The 19023-nt window shown below is 42.0% G+C and overlaps 1 protein-coding gene across 2 annotated transcripts in view; it reads left to right on the forward strand.

Annotated features, from left to right (window-relative positions):
* The window catches only part of HUWE1 (HECT, UBA and WWE domain containing E3 ubiquitin protein ligase 1), a 121173-nt gene that overhangs the window by 89127 nt on the left and 13023 nt on the right, over positions 1 to 19023 (forward strand). Inside the window, exons 43-67 of one of the 2 annotated variants that reach the window (XM_081941708.1) lie at positions 1793 to 1988; positions 2274 to 2441; positions 2948 to 3093; positions 3252 to 3318; positions 3754 to 3968; positions 4197 to 4408; positions 5062 to 5244; positions 5532 to 5704; positions 6838 to 6986; positions 7570 to 7645; positions 8127 to 8225; positions 8527 to 8660; positions 8966 to 9137; positions 9448 to 9676; positions 9873 to 10051; positions 10627 to 10716; positions 10800 to 10948; positions 11976 to 12021; positions 12778 to 13056; positions 13663 to 13921; positions 14011 to 14144; positions 14243 to 14463; positions 15406 to 15694; positions 15794 to 15896; positions 16469 to 17015. In XM_081941708.1, the coding sequence (XP_081797834.1) occupies positions 1793 to 1988; positions 2274 to 2441; positions 2948 to 3093; positions 3252 to 3318; positions 3754 to 3968; positions 4197 to 4408; positions 5062 to 5244; positions 5532 to 5704; positions 6838 to 6986; positions 7570 to 7645; positions 8127 to 8225; positions 8527 to 8660; positions 8966 to 9137; positions 9448 to 9676; positions 9873 to 10051; positions 10627 to 10716; positions 10800 to 10948; positions 11976 to 12021; positions 12778 to 13056; positions 13663 to 13921; positions 14011 to 14144; positions 14243 to 14463; positions 15406 to 15694; positions 15794 to 15896; positions 16469 to 17015 (4515 nt within the window). Of the gene's footprint in view, positions 1 to 1792; positions 1989 to 2262; positions 2442 to 2947; positions 3094 to 3251; positions 3319 to 3753; positions 3969 to 4196; positions 4409 to 5061; positions 5245 to 5531; positions 5705 to 6837; positions 6987 to 7569; positions 7646 to 8126; positions 8226 to 8526; positions 8661 to 8965; positions 9138 to 9447; positions 9677 to 9872; positions 10052 to 10626; positions 10717 to 10799; positions 10949 to 11975; positions 12022 to 12777; positions 13057 to 13662; positions 13922 to 14010; positions 14145 to 14242; positions 14464 to 15405; positions 15695 to 15793; positions 15897 to 16468; positions 17016 to 19023 lie in introns of both variants that reach the window. The other variant, XM_081941709.1, reaches the window with a different exon arrangement.

A 19023-nucleotide genomic window follows, 5' to 3' on the forward strand; every position in this document is an offset into this window, starting at 1 on the left:
TCCATCCGGCATTCGTCGCTTAAAACTTTCTTCCTCATTGCCATTACATCGGCTAGAAGAATTTCGGAATTAGCGGCCCTGTCGGCTAAGGAGGACTTGTGTCTGATTCATAGTGACAGGGTGATCCTTCGAATGGATCCATTTGTGCCAAAAATTAACTCGCTCTTCCACAGAGCCCGGGAAATAGTTCTGCCGGACTTTTGTCCCAGACACAGTCATCCTCAGGAGCGCCGGGTATACCCTCGATGTGCGCAGGGCACTGAAGAGATACATCAAGCAGACAGCTTCCTTCCGTCACTCAGAAGCTCTCTTTGTATCATTCCAGCCAGAGACCATGGGGTGCAAGATTTCCTCTTCCACCGTGGGGCGCTGGCTCAAAGCTTGTATTTCCCTTGCTTATGAACACAGGGCAGACTGGCACCGCCCAGATTGACTGTGCATTCGATCAGAAGTGCAGCCACCATGGCGGCCTGAGTGACCCAGGCTTCAGTCGAGGATATCTGCAAGGCTGCGACCTGGACATCACCTCTTTGTTTGTCAGGCATTATAAATTGGACAAATATACCTCTGCGGATGCGGCCTTTGGAAGACGGATCTTGCAGAGTATTCTTTCTAGTGACAATTGAGTTCAGGGTTCGAATTTGACCCACCCTAGTGACGTTTAGCTTGGGTATGTCCCATGCTTGGACACTCCAAGCAGTGCACAAGAGAATGATCATTGGCTTACCTGAAGGGTCTGTGCATTGTGAGGAGTCTCCAACCCCACCCTGTGGTACTAACTTCTGGACTAGACTGTTTCCTTATCGGTCGGGGGATTTGCATCCATGTGAACCTGAGTTCCGATGGGACCATGCCTTCATTGAAAAACTGAAGCTACAGGAAGCCAGGAGGCGTGGCCAAGAATTTCAATCCAGTCCTTGGACAGTGTGACAGAATTTAACCCATGCTTGGACACTCCTCACAGTGCACAGAGAACCCTTCAGGTAAGCCAATGGTCCTTCCCATTGAGTTTGCTTGTGAGAAGGTCGCAAAAGGTTATCACATGATCTTGGGGCACAACAACGGTCATAAATATGAACCAGTTTTCAAGCATCTGAATTTTGATCACATAATCATGGGGATGCTGCAAAGGTCATAACGGTAACAAATCATCTTAAGTCATGTTTTTCAGTGCCATTGTAACTTTGAACAGTCACTAAAAAAACTTGTAAGTCAAGGACTACCTGTATTCATAGAATCATCATGTTGGAAAGAAATACAGGAATAATTTAGGCTGATCCTAAATTAATACAGATTACAGAATATGCATGGCAAGAAGGGAATATGTCTGGCAAAGAGATATTCAGCTTGTTCTTAAGCGTAGTTTCTACCAGTATATTAATTTATAAATTTCATTCTCTGGTTATCAAGTACCCAAGGCAACCTACAGTACAAATCTATATTCTCAGAATAATATAGAATTCCAGATGCAGCTTGACCAGATAATATAGAGTGATTTCAAACCTGTCTTTCAACAGATTCAACCTTAAGAATTCATTAGCTTTTTTTTTTTTTTTTTGCAACATCCCATTGCCAGTTGTAAGTCAGGTGTCCCTAATTTTTATTCTCTCTGTATTTCTATATCAGTGCAGATCTCATATAAAATGATTGTGAATCTTAACTCTAATTTCTCTTAGTTCCCCTGCCTTTTATTTTGAACTTTGCCTCTGTCATTCCGGCAGACTGGTCTAATGGTATTGGGTTTTTTTTTCAGATCCCTTCACTTACCTGCCTCTTCCTTCTGTCATTCTAGGTGGTGCGCTCAGCAGCCACTAGTGGAGCAGGCAGCACCACTTCAGGTGTAGTGTCAGGCAGCTTGGGCTCCCGAGAGATCAACTATATCTTGCGAGTGCTGGGCCCAGCCGCTTGCCGAAATCCCGAGATCTTCACTGAGGTAGCCAACGGTTGCATTCGTATTGCTCTGCCCGCTCCCCGTGGCTCCGGAACTGGTAAGTACATCCTAACTCTCCTGATTCTCCTGCAGTAACCAGACGGCTGTGTGTGCAGGCATGCCAAAACCTGGTCTTTGACTGTTCATGTTTGAGAAGAGGATGGTCTGGATCAGGGGCGAGGAGGAGAAATGCTTTCCATAGTAGACCTTTTGTGTAAAAATCCCCCCAAAGCAGATATAAGCATGCTGGACTCTATTCCCCTTTCCAACCTGTTTTTCCAGGTCCTGTTTGTAGTGTTGGCGGCTCTAGTTCTTTTTATTTTTTCTCCTTTTGCTCCCCAAGCCTCTGACGACGAGTTCGAGAACTTGCGGATTAAGGGCCCCAATGCTGTCCAGCTAGTGAAGACTACTCCAGTTAAACCTTCACCACTACCTGTCATACCTGATACGATCAAGGAGGTGATCTATGACATGCTGAATGCTTTGGCTGCCTACCACGCCCCTGATGAAGGTACATTATGCCCAGGGACATAATAGAAGAGAACTCTGTATGGGTGGCATCATAGCTTTTGACTGCTGAGAAGCGTTCATGCCTTTTGAGTGGGAACCCTATTCTAAATAGTTCTGCCCTTTTCCTCCAAATGTACCATACACATTGTTGAAGCCAGCACTAATGTTAACTATTCCCTTGCCCTTAGAGAGAGTTGGGCCTCTTAGGTGGATTTTTTTTCCAGCAAGTCACTCAGTAAGATAAGTATCTAAGGCAGGGCTGTCAAGCTCACGGGGTGGATGTGTCACGTGCTGGCCCCGCCAACACCCAGTTTAGCGAAAGGGGGGGGGGGGAAGTCCCAATACATCACATGAGGCTGTCGTAACAGCATGAGTTTAACACCCCTGATATAAGGTATCAATACTTTTATCTTTCTGGAAGAGGTCATTCTGTTTTGGCCAGATATGCATGCTTATCACTGGAAGTACCATCTATAGAAAGACCTGTTTTTGTTTCTCTATTTTCAGCAGACAAATCTGAGCCCAAAGTGAATGCTACTAATCAGGAAGTGAGCCAGATTCTACAAGACCTGGGAGACGATGTGTATCAGCAGTACCGCTCTTTGACTCGACAGAGTAGTGATTTCGATTCTCAGACAGGCTTTGGTATCAATGTGAGTCCCTTGGGTCTGTCTCTGCAGCCAACAAGTAGTTCTGTTAATTCTAGGTTAAGAAGTGGCATAAAAATGTATCTGCTTGTCATGTATAACACTCTTATCCCATTTAATGAAGTTTAAATGATTCATTATATCTTCCCTTTCTTTCACTCTAGGCTCAAGTCTTTGCTGCTGATAGCGCAGCCTCTGAGATTCCTCAGTCTGGAACTCCTCAAGGTGATGGTAAGCACCAGTTTTATCGATGATGCAATCCCAAACTAAATGCAATGTTTAATACATCTGACGGTATGTTCTCTGATATTCCTAGGCATTTGGAAGTTTATTTGACTAAACTGATTAGCTTCTAAATGTCATTCTGTTGTAGGGGAAATTTCTTATCTTAGCAGTAAAAATGCAGCTTCTGTCTCTCTCCCCCCCCCCTTCCAGCGTGAGATCAAATTGTTATCTTAATTGGGTGTAGTCTGGTGTTCTGTAACTTACAGCTTCCAAATGAGTTGGAACTATAATTTTTTGTATTCCATATCAGTATATATGATCACAATGCATCTGGACAGTACCAAGTGAAGGCAAGCTGATTTGATTTCAGATGTTCTGAAATTTAGATTTCTTGGGATAGCTGCTCTTCCGCTGATGGATCCTTTCCTTTCTAACCTATAGCTTCTACGCCTGAAGAATCTAGAGAAAATAAGAAGGATAAGGATGGTGATAAAGCTGCAGAGGAGAACAAGCAAAAGGCTAAGGGGAGCAAGCCACTTATGCCTACCTCTACTATTCTGCGGCTCCTGGCAGAGCTTGTGCGCTCATATGTGGGCATTGCTACATTAATTGCAAACTACAGTTACACCGTGGGCCAGTCTGAACTTATAAAAGAGGTAAGAAAAGTCTAAATGCACTGGTTGACCCGTGCCAGATAACCATGGGCTTGGAAGCTAGGTACAAGCAAGGAAAGAAGTTGAGAGTCAGTACCCTAAGTTATTCCAGTGGGCAATGGAAAGCATAAATTTACAAAGAGTTGTAAATTGGGTGGCATTGTTGGTAAGGAAAAATGTTGGGAATTCTGGTTTTTCTTTTCCCACTGATCTCTTACTGGAACTTTTCAGGACTGTAGTGTTTTGGCTTTTGTCCTGGACCATCTCCTGCCCCACACCCAGAATGCTGAAGACAAAGATACACCAGCCCTGGCTCGGCTCTTTCTAGCCAGTTTGGCTGCAGCGGGTAGTGGCACTGACGCCCAGGTGGCCTTGGTGAATGAGGTGAAGGCAGCCCTGGGCCGGGCATTGGCCATGGCAGAAAGCACGGAGAAACATGCCAGGTGAGGAATATGGGAAATATTTGTGCTTCCAGGTGGATCAGTACCTGAAGAAAGCTCACAGCACTGTAAGTCTCGTACCTAGAGGTTCAGACATTTTTTAGCCTTTGATTGGGCTAAGTAAAAGATATAAATAAACTATGTTTCTTCACTATATTATAAAAATATAGGCACCATACTTATAAGACTGTAATGATATTTTTGTAGGATGCCTTCCCATTCAGAGGTACAGGGAGAGGCTACCCAAAAGCATGTCTTGTCTCTGAGGTGGGGTGTGGGAGAAGTCACTGGATGGGTATTGTTACGGCCCAATTGCCTGGAGACTGATGTAAATCTGAGGACACTCCCTCTGTCCCTCCTGGTGACTCCCCAGATCAATCTCAGTCTTCGGCCTAACAGGAGCTATACAGTGACTCTCCAGTAATTTTAGATAGAGTTCAGTATTTTTGTAGAATTTCGTCTTTTTGTCAGTAGCCAGAATTGAGAATGCTACTCCCAGTAAAGTGTGTAACAAATAAAACAAGGATGTTTACTATGGGAAAGGGGGGAAAATGCCATTCCACAGACGTGGATCATGGCATGGTTGTGTGTCCATGTCCTGATAAGCACAGAAACATTACTTTCCTGTTGATTCGTGGAATCCTGTCTTACTTTAGGCTACAGGCAGTGATGTGCATCATCAGCACCATCATGGAATCCTGCCCATCCACCTCCAGTTTCTACAGCAGCGCCACAGCCAAGACACAGCACAATGGCATGAACAATATCATCCGCCTGTTCCTCAAGAAAGGGTTGGTCAATGACTTGGCCAGAGTCCCCCACAGTCTTGATTTGTCCAGGTAATTTGCTCAAGAAAAGGAGCCGAATTAATTCATGGCTACAGTGGTGCTAAACAATTTGGTTGAAATTAAGAAATAAAATTTCCCCTGGTTTCCGCTAAGATTTGTCTTTGGGAAAAGTCTCGTTATTTTAGAATAGAACTAGCTGCCTTATTGAGATAATTAAGATTCTGTCCCTGTCCCATTTTATTAAAGATTTCTATTTATATCTACATCAACTAAGGTCTATTCGTTGATCTGATTTTGCTCTAACTCCGACTACTCTGTGTCTGTACTTTTTCCTAAAGTCCCAACATGGCCAACACAGTTAATGCTGCCTTGAAACCCCTGGAGACATTGTCACGTATTGTCAATCAGCCCAGCAGTCTCTTCGGTAGCAAAAGTGCCTCAAGCAAGAGCAAGGCAGAGCAGGATGCTCAGGGAGTAGCACGAGATGCCAGCAGCGGTCAACAAGATGCAGGTAACATGCCTCGTCTCATCTAAGTATTCTTCTTTAAAATGGCTGTGCACTTTAACCTCTTCCCTGCCAGCTTCCTTATCTCTTGCTATATTTGATTTGTGAGGTGGGAGCAAATTCTTGTTGTATTTGGGTCTTTTCCCGTGTAAGATTGAGATTGTCTTGGCAACATTTCAGCGAGGTCCCACTCGCCATCTTCAGGCTGGTGTTTTCGGCTTAAAGCGTGCTCGGAGCTGCCCTCTTTCTATAAATCTTGATGGGTGGGTATGGAGTGCTGGCTTTGTTTCAGTAAGTGGATTGATTGGCTGTGTGGTTGTATCATGATTGGTGCTGGCTGTGTGTCCGTTGTTTTGTGTTGTAACGGCCTGGGTGGTGGGTGGGGCTCATTTGTTGACTAGGGTTGGTTTCCAGATTTCTGGTAGCGGGAGGTATCATGTTTGTTCATGTTGTGGGGGTGTTTCTCTATTTCGATAGCTTCCATAATTATTCTCTTGTTGAAGTGTTAAGTTTTGGAGATTAATTTGGTTCCTTCAAAATTAATTTCATGTCCAGTAGCTTTAAGGTGCTGGAAAAGGGAGGAAGTTTTTTCTTTTTTTCTTTTCTGAAATAGAGAAACACCCCCACAACATGAATAAACATGACGATACCTCCCTCCTACTAGACATCTGGAAATCAGCCCTAGTCAACAAACGAACCCCACCCACCACCAAGGCCGTTACAACACAAGACAACAACGGACACACAGCCAGCACCAATCAGCACCAATCTATCAATCATGATACAACCACACAGCCAATCAATCCACTTACTGAAACAAAGCCAGCACTCCACACACACACACCACCAAGATTTATAAAAAGACGGCAGCTCTGACTACGCTTTAAGCCGAAAACACCAGCCTGAAGATGGCGAGTGGGACCTCGCCAAAACAATCTCAATCTTACACAGGAAAAGACCCAAATACAACAAGACCAGCGTGTGTGTGTGTGTGTGTGTGTGTGTGTGTGTGTTAGATTTCCTTTTGTCTGCATGTATGTATGTATGTATGTATGTATGTATGTATGTATCTCCAGTGATTTGTGCTTGAGTAAAGTCAGTTCAAGAGAGGAGAGACCTCACTTTTATTTGACTCTTAGGAGAAAGTGGAGAAACAGAAGCCCCCGAGGAGGACCATGACGTTGCACAAGCAGAAGTAACAGATGGTGACATCATGGATGGTGAAGCAGAGACTGACGCAGTGGTGATTGCAGGGCAGCCTGAAGTCCTGAGCACACAAGAGATGCAGGTGCGAATGCTAGAGGTTGTAAGGGTATTCCCTCTGGGTTTTTTGTTTGTTTGTTTGTTTGTTTTTACAAAATGTGACGGCAGACTTTTTAGACTGAAATATAATGCAATGGGGGTGTCATTTGAACTCCTGCTTATGTTGATTTAGGTGGAGTTTGTCTTAAATTGCATATAGAAGAATAAAAGTGAAGATTTACAATCCCTCAATTCTTTTGTAAAATGAGCTTTGGTCCTACCTGAACGCTGTTTCTCTTCAGCCAATGTAGTCCTTCCAACATTCCCAAGTGGCCAACAGCCATGGGAATTGAGAAGTGAAATCCCATCATATTTGAAGGTTGGGGGAAGAGAGCTTTAAACCTGGACTGCAATATTTAACTTTCCACCAATTTCCATAGTCTTTCCTTGTTTTATTCAGATTGTGATATCTGAAGCAGGGGTGGGCTGACTATTAATTTATACCTTTGCTTGAACAACAAGCAGAGAGGTACTAACACAAGGTAGTACAGCTTCTGTAGAGTTTCAAGGCTTATTAAGGTATGTGGAACAACTGGATCTCAGTGATGTTCCCATCTTTGTTTTTCTAGGTCGAAAATGAACTGGAAGATCTGATTGATGAATTACTGGAGCAGGATGGTGGCTCGGGAAATAGTACTATAATAGGTGAGAGCAAACACATAATTCAATGTTAGGGTCATCAGTTAGGATCTCAGGGTTTAACGTGTCTTGTTTTATTTTCCTTGTGTGTAATCTAAAGGAATAATTTAAATTCCACATTATAATATAGAGAATTCTATCTTATATGAGTGGCCATTCCTCCAGATAGAGAAAAATGGCTGCTCACGCCATTGCTTGGCTGCTATTCATTCATGCAAAGCATGAAAAAAGCTGCACTAATAGTTGGCAGATGCCCATGCTATCTGTTCTCTCTTTAGAAACATTTCATTTCTTTCTCAGGGTGCTAGGCAGAGGCAAATGCATTCATGACATTGTCATCAGTGTATTTGTTTTTAGTTACCGCATCACATCAGAATCATAATGGGTATTTATAGATAAAATGGACAGCTCTGGCATTCCTCAACAGAAAAAAAGCTGTTCAGTCATGATTCTGCTAAATCCTGTGCTCTACCTTTGTGTCCTTCAGTGGGACGAAGTGGAGAGGATGAGTCTCAGGAGGATGTGTTGATGGATGAGGCACCTTCCAATCTGAGCCAGGCTTCCACACTACAGGCCAACAGGGAAGGTGAGGCATTGCCTAAACATTTATCTCTAGTCATAAAAATGCCAATAGACATCCTTCCGGTGGGGTTGGTGCAGTGCTGGAGAAAAGAAACTTAACACTACTATATTTTCAAGATGTTCATAGGCGTAAGCTCTTTTTTTAGAAAGCAGAAAGATAATTATTTATGTAATCTTGCTTCACAAGGCTTTTCCAAATTTGAAAAAAAAAGTTTGGAAAATCTCATTAGAGTAATAACTGGAAATGTTTTCATTTAATTAGCACAAGCCACCTCACTTTATCTGCACTCTCAATTCTGTTCTAGATTCTATGAATATCTTGGATCCTGAAGATGAGGAAGAGCACACACAGGAAGAAGACAGCAGTGGTAGCAATGAGGATGAAGATGACAGTCAAGATGAGGAAGAAGAGGAGGAGGAGGAAGATGAAGACGATCAGGTAAATGCACTAGGAGAAAAGTCAGCACAAAAGCCTACTGCCAACTTTGCAATCTTCACATTACTAACTTGTATGGAATAACAAGGAAGGACAATTAAAAGTTGGCTGGTTTTTAGTAGTCTCAAGAACTATTAATAATGTGTGGAATCTGTAGTCTGCTTAATGTACAATTAAATTAAGAGTTTTGCTGGTTTAGGATTTCCCTTGGTTCAAAGTAGTGAGCATGATTATGAGGAAATGCAAAGGGATGGATTTCAGAATCCTGGATACACATCATTGATTTTGATGTTTGCTGTTCGTTGTAGGATGATGAAGAAGGTGAAGAAGGTGAAGAAGAGGAAGATGATGATGACGGCTCAGAGATGGAGTTAGATGAAGACTATCCTGATATGAATGCCTCCCCGCTGGTGCGTTTTGAACGCTTTGACCGTGAAGATGACCTCATCATAGAATTTGACAACATGTTCTCCAGCGCCAGTAAGAATTCTGAAACTCAGAAGCCATAGGATATTGATGCTATTCTAGAACCTGTGAGAATTGGGAAGCAGAATGTTGATGGCTAAGAAGCTACTCTTCTTATTTTGGAATGAAGTATTTTTCCTGTGTTTTGCCCAGGCTGATGCGATGAATTGGAATTTACAGAAACAACAAGAGTCATTTAGAAACCTATATGATGTTACCTTTGCTAAATCTGTGGGTCTGGCCAATTTTATAATTTAAGGAAATCTCTGCTTAAATCTTCATCGTCCCCATCTTGATCTGCTAACTCTCCTATTTTTATTCCTAGCGGATATTCCTCCCTCACCTGGCAATATTCCGGCCACTCACCCGCTTATGGTACGGCATGCAGACCATAGCTCTTTGACTTTGGGTAGCGGTTCCTCTACTACTCGATTGGCACAAGGCATTGGTCGCAGCCAGAGGACATTACGACAACTGACCGCCAATACGGGACATACAATTCATGTGCATTATCCAGGCACCCGACAGCCCAACCCACCTCTCATTCTGCAAAGGTAAGCTAAGGAAAAAGAGGAGCCTAATGGGAACAATGCTGAATGTTAACAATATTGTCCATTTCTCAGGTTCCAGTAATTTGCTTTAGAAGAGAGCGGCTTATTTGCAATTTGTTCACGCATTGGATCATCCTTATCCTAAAATATTGCAACATCCGCTTCCTAACTCTTTCCAATTACTGCATGTCATCTTTAGATTGCTGGGTCCTTCAGCAGCCGCAGACATCCTGCAGCTAAGCAGTAGCCTTCCACTGCAGAGTCGAGGTCGTGCTCGCCTCCTGGTAGGCAATGATGATGTGCACATAATTGCTCGCTCGGACGATGAGTTGCTGGATGAGTTCTTTCATGACCAGAGCACAGCTACCAGCCAGGCAGGCAAGTCTTCAGGGAACTAATTGCCAAGGCTTTGGAATACTGAAATAATTGTGTCTTAACCAAAGTTTTGAATAACACCAAAGCTGTCTATAACCTAGAAATCCAGCATTTGCAAGCAGGAGGGGGAGGAGAGGAATTATCATTATTTTAAGGAAGCATTATGGTACATTGATGTATCTCAGAGACTTCCAGTTCTTGAAAGCTATTCTCTAGCTTTGATTCTACCATTGTTAGCCATAACCAAGTCACAGTGAAACAACATTGATGCTTAGGGAAAGCTTGCTCCAAAGACTTTTTGGCTTTAATTTGATTGCGTTAATTCCTCAGAAAATGCTTTTTAGAAAAATGCATTTAAAATTTAGGAAATAGTCCTATGCATATTCACATATATGCAAACTTCATTTAAGTTAATGGGATTTACTTGGCCCACATTCATAGGAATGCATTATTCAAGGGATACCAAGCTTGCCTTCAATTTCTATGGAGCCTGCTCCTCCAAAATGTTATTTCTTGATACTTCAATTATGATATTTGAATTCTTTCAAAACCGTCGTCCCTTTCATTCATTTCTTTAGGAACATTGTCAAGCATCCCAACTGCCTTGACACGCTGGACGGAAGAATGCAAAGTACTTGATGCGGAAAGCATGCATGATTGCGTTTCAGGTGAGCTAATGAGTACTTCCTTCAGATAGTATCCTACTCCCTTAAATTGACTGTGCTTGACTGGAAGCCTTTCCTCCATTCAGTGGTCAAAGTCCCCATTATCAACCACTTGGAAGCCTTGAGGGATGAAGAGCTAGAGGAAAGAAGAGAGAAAAGACGCAAGCAATTGGCGGAGGAAGAGGCCAAAGTGTCTGATAAGGCCAAAGATTCAGAAGACGAGCAGAATCCTCAGGTTAGAAGTCAAACTTGACTATTTGTGGATTTTCTTTAAGGCACCCCTAGAAACCAGGCATTAGACTTTCAAGGCTTTTTCTATCTGATATGGCTGCTAAAGTTAGTTGAAGAAGGATCAGCAGCTAAGAAATATGTTTGGTTAAGTTAGCACTTTATATTGCAGAATACAAACAACCTCTGTTTATGAAAGGAAGGGAGACTTGGCCCTAACCATTTGTTGTTTCTAAGTGACTTTATCCCAGAATCATCACATTTTTCTCGTAAACACAGCCCAATCCCTACAGCTCTTTTTTCTTCCTTATTTAATAAGGCTTATGTTCCAATTCAGCAACAAAATAAAGGAGGCTAGTTTATTAAATATGATTAATAATGAAATACTGTAGATTATTACTTGCAGAAGTTCACGACAGCAGAAAAACAAATGAAGAATTGAATTGAACAAAATAGGAAAAATGAAATACTCTAACAAAAAATAGAAGTGACTTCTGTTATCTTTCTATGAATCAGTGAATAATATTAATGCAATTTTTCAAGAAAATATTTAGGATGCTTACTAAGTATTATCATAACTTCAGTAGATTTAAAACAGTATATAGTGACTTCCAGCATATGTTTGTTTGTTTTTTTCTTACTATGAATAATAAAAAACTAATTATTTGTTATTTGTAAAACTGAATAATGGTTAATTAAAGAGCATAAATAGCCTTATATACTCTGCATTTCTTTTTGTATGCATTGTAATTTTGGATTTTAGGACAGAGCTAGCAATTAGGTCTTTTTATGTGTTTAATAGCAAAGTATAGAATATGTTTACTAGCTTTTATGTGGAATTGTCCTTAAGTTTGCTTTACAAGACTAGAAAAAACACAGATGGAGACACTGGGTGGGAGTAACACACAATCTCCTTCCTGTCCTAAAAAGAAGGTGCAGATTAGTATTTTCCTACCTACATTGGTCTTCAGAGCCTGAGATGGATTGATTGAATTCTGCATCACTCTGATTTTGTATGTTTGTTGCCTCTGTAGGAACCAGTGCCACAGTCAAACAGTTCAGCTGAGCAGAATCTTCCAGGTAATTTATTTTCTTCAGGATGTTTGGTTGGTGTCCTATTTTCTTCCCCCAGTTTAGCTCAAGCAGATGCTGTTCCTGGGCCCCCTGGGATGAGGTAGTAGATTGTATAGTTTTAGGGTCATACCCGGTCTTGGAGATAACTATACAATCTACTGTCTTTCCTATGAGGATGCCTAATTCCATCATGCCTCCATTTCCTACTCTGAAGAAGAAGAAAGATGCTACTGAAAGATTACACCTAACTCCAGCAAGGAACTGGGAATCCAAACTCCCAAGTTTGGATGCAACACGGGATATATTTTTTTTGTTGTTCTTCCATTGCTGGGTTTGGCTGGGGTGTTTGCAGTAGGCTATTGTATCTTTAAAAACCGCAGTTGTGTGCTTTGAGTAGAGAAATTCATTACAGAGATAAGGGGAGGATCTCCTGTAGCGCAAAAACAATATATATATAATACTTTGCCTTCATACTATATACCTTCGTGCTTCTTGCTCCTACCAGGGTGAGGTAGTAAGTTGTATTGTTGTGGGGTAGGGATTTGTGCCCCAAATCGGAGATAACTATACAACTTACTACTTTCCCTGTATGGAGTAAAATACCCAATATTGTTTTTTGTTTTTTTTTAATGCACTTAGTTTTGTGGGAACTCGGAGCTCTGTTTTACTAAAATGGGGGAAAGCCAAGGCCCCATTTGAAATCCTCCTGCTGCTCAGCAGGTTGGGTTTTAAGCCAGCCTCCCTCCCTTTCTTGGCTCCCAGATGGTGCCACCCATCCCGACGGCTACCCCGCAGTCTCAGCTGCCGCCAAAGACACCTCGGCTGGCTCTAAGCAGACTCTGGTCACATTGGAGAGCCCCCAGCAGCAACAGCAACAAGCAACAGGGGCAGGAGAGCTCCCTTCGGAGCTGGTGGGGCAGTCCACTGCTCAGGCTTCTGGGCAGCTGCTGATGCCAGTGGAGCAGGAGGACTCGGGCACTGGGAGGCTGAGCACAGACGCTGAGGCCACGCAGATGGAGCTTTCACCTGCCCCCACCATCAGTAAGTGGCCTTAGGCTTCACCCTGCAGCCACTGTTGCCCCTTTCTGACCCTTGTGCATAGCTGTGCAGTCATGTCTCTTACCTTTGTCCAAACATTCAGCATGTTTTTTTCAAGGGTTTGTGTTCTTATGAAATTTTAACATACAAGGTTAATGCCTGTGTAATAATCCCCACTGTGATATAGTCTTGGTTATATCAATCTTTGTTTAACGTTCTTTATTTTAAAAACTCAGTCTTTTTATGGAGGAGTGATTTCAAATTTTGACTTGAATAATGAAATGTTTGGCCAATTTATTTGGGTTACTCTTCTGCTTTGGTAGTTTTTCCAGAAAAGTTCTGCAGTCTGTCACTCCAAAGTCTTTTAGTACGTTACAGCCAAAATGTGGCATTGCTTTGTTGAATGGAAAGAATAGCTTCTTTTAATTCAACCTGGTGCTAGCAATCTTGATTAACAACAGATTTTCAGTCCAGTATTTCAAGCAATATATTCTGTCCTAATTTCTTGGAGAGGACCATCACATCCCAGAGAGCTGTGTTCTTCTGTGAATCTCCGTGAAAGAATTTGAGTTCCCTGCCCACAAACCTTTGTCTTGCTTTTCCCACCAGCTTCACTCTCTCCAGAGAGAGCTGAAGACTCAGATGCCTTGACTGCTGTCAGCAGCCAGTTGGAGGGCTCACCCATGGACACCAGCAGCCTGGCTTCATGCAATCTGGAAGAAAGCGTGGCAGAGAGTGGTGGAGCTAGCACCGTGGAACAGGCAGGCACAGATGTTGTGGTGGCAGCAGCCGATGCAAGCCAACAAGGGCCAAACGCCCATACTGCTAGGGAGGGCCAGCCTGATCCCAGCCAGCAGGTGGATGATGGGTAAGGGCCAGAAATCAAATATAAGCCGGTTGCCTGTTTTGTTTGTGTTAGCCCTGCACTAATTATTACCACTCTTCCCTGCTATGTAGCTCCCCACCGGCATCCTCCTCTGAGAGCTCCTCCACCAGAGATTCAGCTGTAGCCATTTCTGGTGCTGATTCTCGGGGCATCTTGGAAGAACCACTGCCTTCCACCAGCAGTGAAGAGGAAGATCCTTTGGCAGGTAAATGTTACAGGAGCAAAAAAGATAACGGTCAGTTTTATAATAGTTAACTTTTCTCTGTAGCACCAACAATTGCACCTAATATCCCTTTTCAACAGGAATAAATCTTCCTGAAGGTGTCGACCCATCTTTTTTGGCTGCCTTGCCTGATGACATTCGACGCGAAGTGCTGCAGAACCAGTTGGGTATCCGGCCTCCTGCCCGTTCAGCTCCTACCACCACGGCCACAACTCCAACACCTCCTGTAGTGGGCAATCCTGGTGTGACAGAAGTCAGTCCTGAGTTCTTGGCTGCTTTGCCCCCAGCTATCCAGGAAGAGGTATTACTATATACTTCTTAAGGGTAACAGAATCAAAGCAATTTCTTCACAGAAGTAAGAAACTGAAGCTATCCTTGTGGTCCACCGAATTGCATTGCATAAAATAGGATTGTTTCTCTAAATCATTCTTTAGTCATACTTAGAAATATAGAAAACTGATGGCAGAAAAAGACTTAGTGGTCCATTGAGTCTGCCCTTTGAGTTTTGTTTTGTTTTGTTTTTAATTACTTATTTTTAATTTATTTAATTTACTTTATTTTTTAATTTATGTTGGATGATGGACTATCCTAATAAGCATGTTTAAACTGCTGACTGACCTTGTTGGAAGTTGGTTCCAAGCTTCCACTACTCTTTCTGTGAACTTACTTGCCTAATTCTCTTCTGCCAAATCTCCAAGGAAAGGAATTCCATGCTTATCCAAGTTCATGGAGTCTATTTATGAAATAGACACCCATAATTGATCTTGCTCTTTCTATGTAAAGATGTATTGTTTTTAATCAAAATACTAATGCAATGATGTCAGAATCAAGCTAAAGTTTCTGCTCCTGAGAAACTCATACAGATATTCCAATTATTAGTTATTTAATGAATATTTCTTTTATAAGTTCTTTCTTAGTTAGTCTATGATGGCAGAAAAACTGATAGTACCTTTTCGGCAACCAAAGTTTATTTAAAAAGCATTAAGTTTTTGTGATCTGCAAGTCACTTCATCAGCTGAATCAGCTGGTGCACTGGATCAGCTTCCTCATTCCTCCATTAAGGCTTAATACCATATCAGCCTTTCATTTATTCATACTGGGTAATTTGGTATTTAGAGGACATATGGCTGAAGAAATGCTTTGCTTGTAGAAACTAACACTGTACTTGGTCGGCATATAAGTTTTCATTGTGATGAGGAAATGGTTGGCTTTCAAACTTTCAAAATCTTTTTTTCAATTCCAGGTGTTGGCACAGCAGCGGGCAGAACAGCAAAGGCGTGAGCTTGCCCAAAGCACAAGCTCAGACACACCCATGGATCCAGTGACTTTCATTCAAACATTGCCATCAGATCTGCGGCGCAGTGTGCTGGAAGACATGGAGGATAGTGTATTGGCAGTCATGCCTCCTGATATTGCTGCTGAGGCACAGGCTCTGAGGCGAGAACAAGAAGCCCGCCAGCGTCAACTGATGCATGAGCGACTCTTTGGCCACTCTAGCACTTCTGCCTTGTCTGCTATTTTGCGTAGCCCAGGTAAGGCAAGCCTTTCCTGTTTTGTCATCGTATATTGTTTGGTTTATTGGGTCTCAACTCTTGATTCAATTACTTTGCTCCCCTTTTCACTCTTCGCAGCCTTCACAAGCCGATTGAGTGGAAACAGAGGTGTCCAGTATACACGCTTAGCTGTACAAAGAGGAGGTACCTTCCAGATGGGTGGTAGCAGCAGCCACAGCAGGTACTAGATATTGAGTGGGACAGGATTTTTCTGGAGGAGGGATACAGCGTGCAATAAACGGGATTTGTTTGGAATCGCAAAACTAAAATTGTAATAATTGCTCCAAACTAGTTATGCTGTTAACATGGAGGTGGACTTAATTTGAAATCTGAAAATTGGACTGGCCATGATCTTGCCTCCAGAAATAAGAAAATACCTGTACTTAGCCATTCCAAAAAGTCCTGCCTTTTGATCTGCTTCACTGTGTAAGCTGACAGACAGACTGGATTGGTTTGAAAATAAAGAGCAGGGCTTTAGTTTTAAGAACCAGCAGCCTTGAGGATAACCATTTGATTCAATATTTGATTTAAATTTCAATGGATTCAAATTCATTCTGATTAACAGATAGAATGAGCATTGACAAGAAAGGAGAACTTTCCAACTCATTGAAGTTATGACCTAAGGAAACCTGCCTCTACTAAATGAGTCTCTCTCTTTGCTAGAAAGGGTTTCTTTGGGGTTCTTTAAAGAAGTATCTTGTATTTATGGAATATGGTATAAACTTCTCTGATATTTCTATTGTTGCTTCTTAGACCTTCAGGCAGCAATGTAGACAGTCTGCTGCGTTTGCGTGGACGCCTTCTACTGGACCATGAGGCCTTGTCCTGTCTGTTGGTCCTGCTTTTTGTAGATGAGCCAAAGCTGAACACAAGCCGGCTTCATCGGGTGTTGCGGAATCTTTGTTATCATGCACAGACACGAAACTGGGTGATTCGGAGCCTGCTTTCCATCCTGCAGCGCAGCAGTGAGAGCGAACTGTGTGTGGAGACACCCAAGGGGACTGTGGCACCAGATGACAAAGGCAAAAGGGCAGCCAAAGGCTGTGGTCTAGACAGCCGGCCACTTGACCTGCTGCATAAAATGGAATCCAAAAGCTCGGGGCAACTTTCTTGGCTCTCAGTTTCCATGGATGCAGCTCTGGGTTGTAGAACCAACATCTTCCAGATCCAACGAGCTGGAGGCCGCAAGCACACGGAGAAGCATGCTGCTGCTGGTTCCACAGTTCACATACACCCACAGGCTGCCCCAGTGGTCTGCCGCCATGTACTTGATACTCTCATTCAACTTGCCAAGGTGAAGGCAAGAGATTTTTAATGTACTACTCTTCATACAATAAGGAAAAGCTTCTTTTTTTTTCATTTTGAGGAATACTCAAAGAAGTAGGCCAGTTTGTTTTTGGAGAAAAGGTTGAAATATTGCAGTTAAAAAAACCAAATTAATTCCATGTGTAAATCAAGATGACAAGGCTGATTATCACAAGGAGATAGATGTAGAAAAAAATGCAACAAGTTCCTAAATAGAAAATAGTGAGCTATAGAACTATACATATGTATAATAATATATCTTATTTACAAGATTTAAATCCATCTTGTCCATGGGTGTGCTAAAAACCACAAAGAGAACTAGCATAAACACTTTTTAAAAACCATATAGAAACACAACTAATTTTAATGGGGAAGAGTGAAATTGTAATTTTCATTTCAGTATTTCCAAGCTGCTTTTTTAATTCTTAGGCTTGAATGAAATACGAGTAAATTTACTTCTCCCTTGTACTTGTTATGAAGATACTGACCCAGTGATTGTCTGCCAGAATTCTTGTCCTCATTGTGAGTTGATGTGGCCAGAATTCTGTTGCAGTCGGCTGCAGTGCATTAACTCTGTCCCCCAAAGTCCATGTGCCACACTAGAAATACAAAAATACTGTAGCCTTTTCTGATCCCGCTTCTTTTATGTCAAAGAGTTGTATGAATTTAAAGGTAAAATGCAATGTATAGCTTTTTCCCTTCAGTGGTAGAAGTTACCCTGGAGTAGTTTCTCCACCTACCCGCTACAGTTTCAGGATATCGACGCTTAAAACTTTCTAGTAGGAAGGCTTACCCCAGTTCCAGACCTGCCCACTAAAAAACATGTTCCACAGAGTACCATTTTATGAATCTTCCTTATATTACCAGTTGTATTCAGCATTTATTTAAAATGAATGAAGGTTTGTTGTATATTTGCTTTATGTCTATCCAAAAGGAGCTGCAATTAATCAGTATTCCGGGTTACTACAGGGTAAGAAATACTACCGCTATTCTAGGCAAGGAGCAGGAATGCTTATTAATATTAATGCTAGCGTTTGAAAATTAGTCTTTAGAAGTGGGTAGGCTGACTTTGTTCTCTACATGCAGTGGCAACTGTTCAGTGCTAGTGCTGTCCATTCCTTTTTATTAGCTACCATTTACTATAAGCTGTAAACAGATATTGTGTATACATTTTCTAGAGGTATATTTTGTGTTCTGTGCTGCTAGTTACCATATTTTTCGGAGTATAAGATGCTCCAAAGTGTAAGACGCACCTAGCTTTTGGGGAGGAAAACAAGGGGAAAAAATCTGCCTCCCAGCAATTTGATTCCTTGCAATAAACATCAAACAGTACAGACAATATACACTGTTTGTGGTGTATTTCTGTGCATGTGTGCCTGACCCATAGAAATAGCCAAGAATTGGAGAAATGTACATTATGGCAGTATATTAATGCCAGAAAGTTTTTTTAAATGTAGTCACACTAACTCCTCCCAATTATTTAAATAGATCTACTCCAAACATGACTAAATCAGGGTCTAATTAGACAACAGGACACTGTTACATTTCAGACCATACTTGTACAGAAGCTATTAAAATTGATGTGGCTTTCTGGAGGTATACGTTATTCTCCACTATTTAAAAGAAAATACAATAGCACTGGGCCTCTTCAGATCAAGCATTTATTTTAAAACGCTTCTTCATTTTGTTAAGTTGTCTAGAACAATAGTAAAGCAGTCTTTAAAAAATAAGTCTAATAATTTGAACATTCTATAGGCATTTATAGTTATTGACTTACCTCCTTGCAGCAAACAGCAAACAGCCTGATTAGCACAAGAAAAAAAAACTGCTTCTACCTCCCAGCAATTTGTCTGTACAGCAAACAGCAAGTTTCATTTTCAATTTCAGCATGGGCCTCCCGGTCATCAGCTGTTTTCAGGCTGCAGGGATTGCCATAGCCTATTGCTGCCTTCACAAGCCCTATTTTCCCGTTTGCTGCAAGGAGGTAAATTTCTGGGAGGCAG

This window comes from Natrix helvetica (assembly GCF_964273705.1).
Source record: "Natrix helvetica genome assembly, chromosome: 1".
NCBI lineage: Eukaryota > Metazoa > Chordata > Lepidosauria > Squamata > Natricidae > Natrix > Natrix helvetica.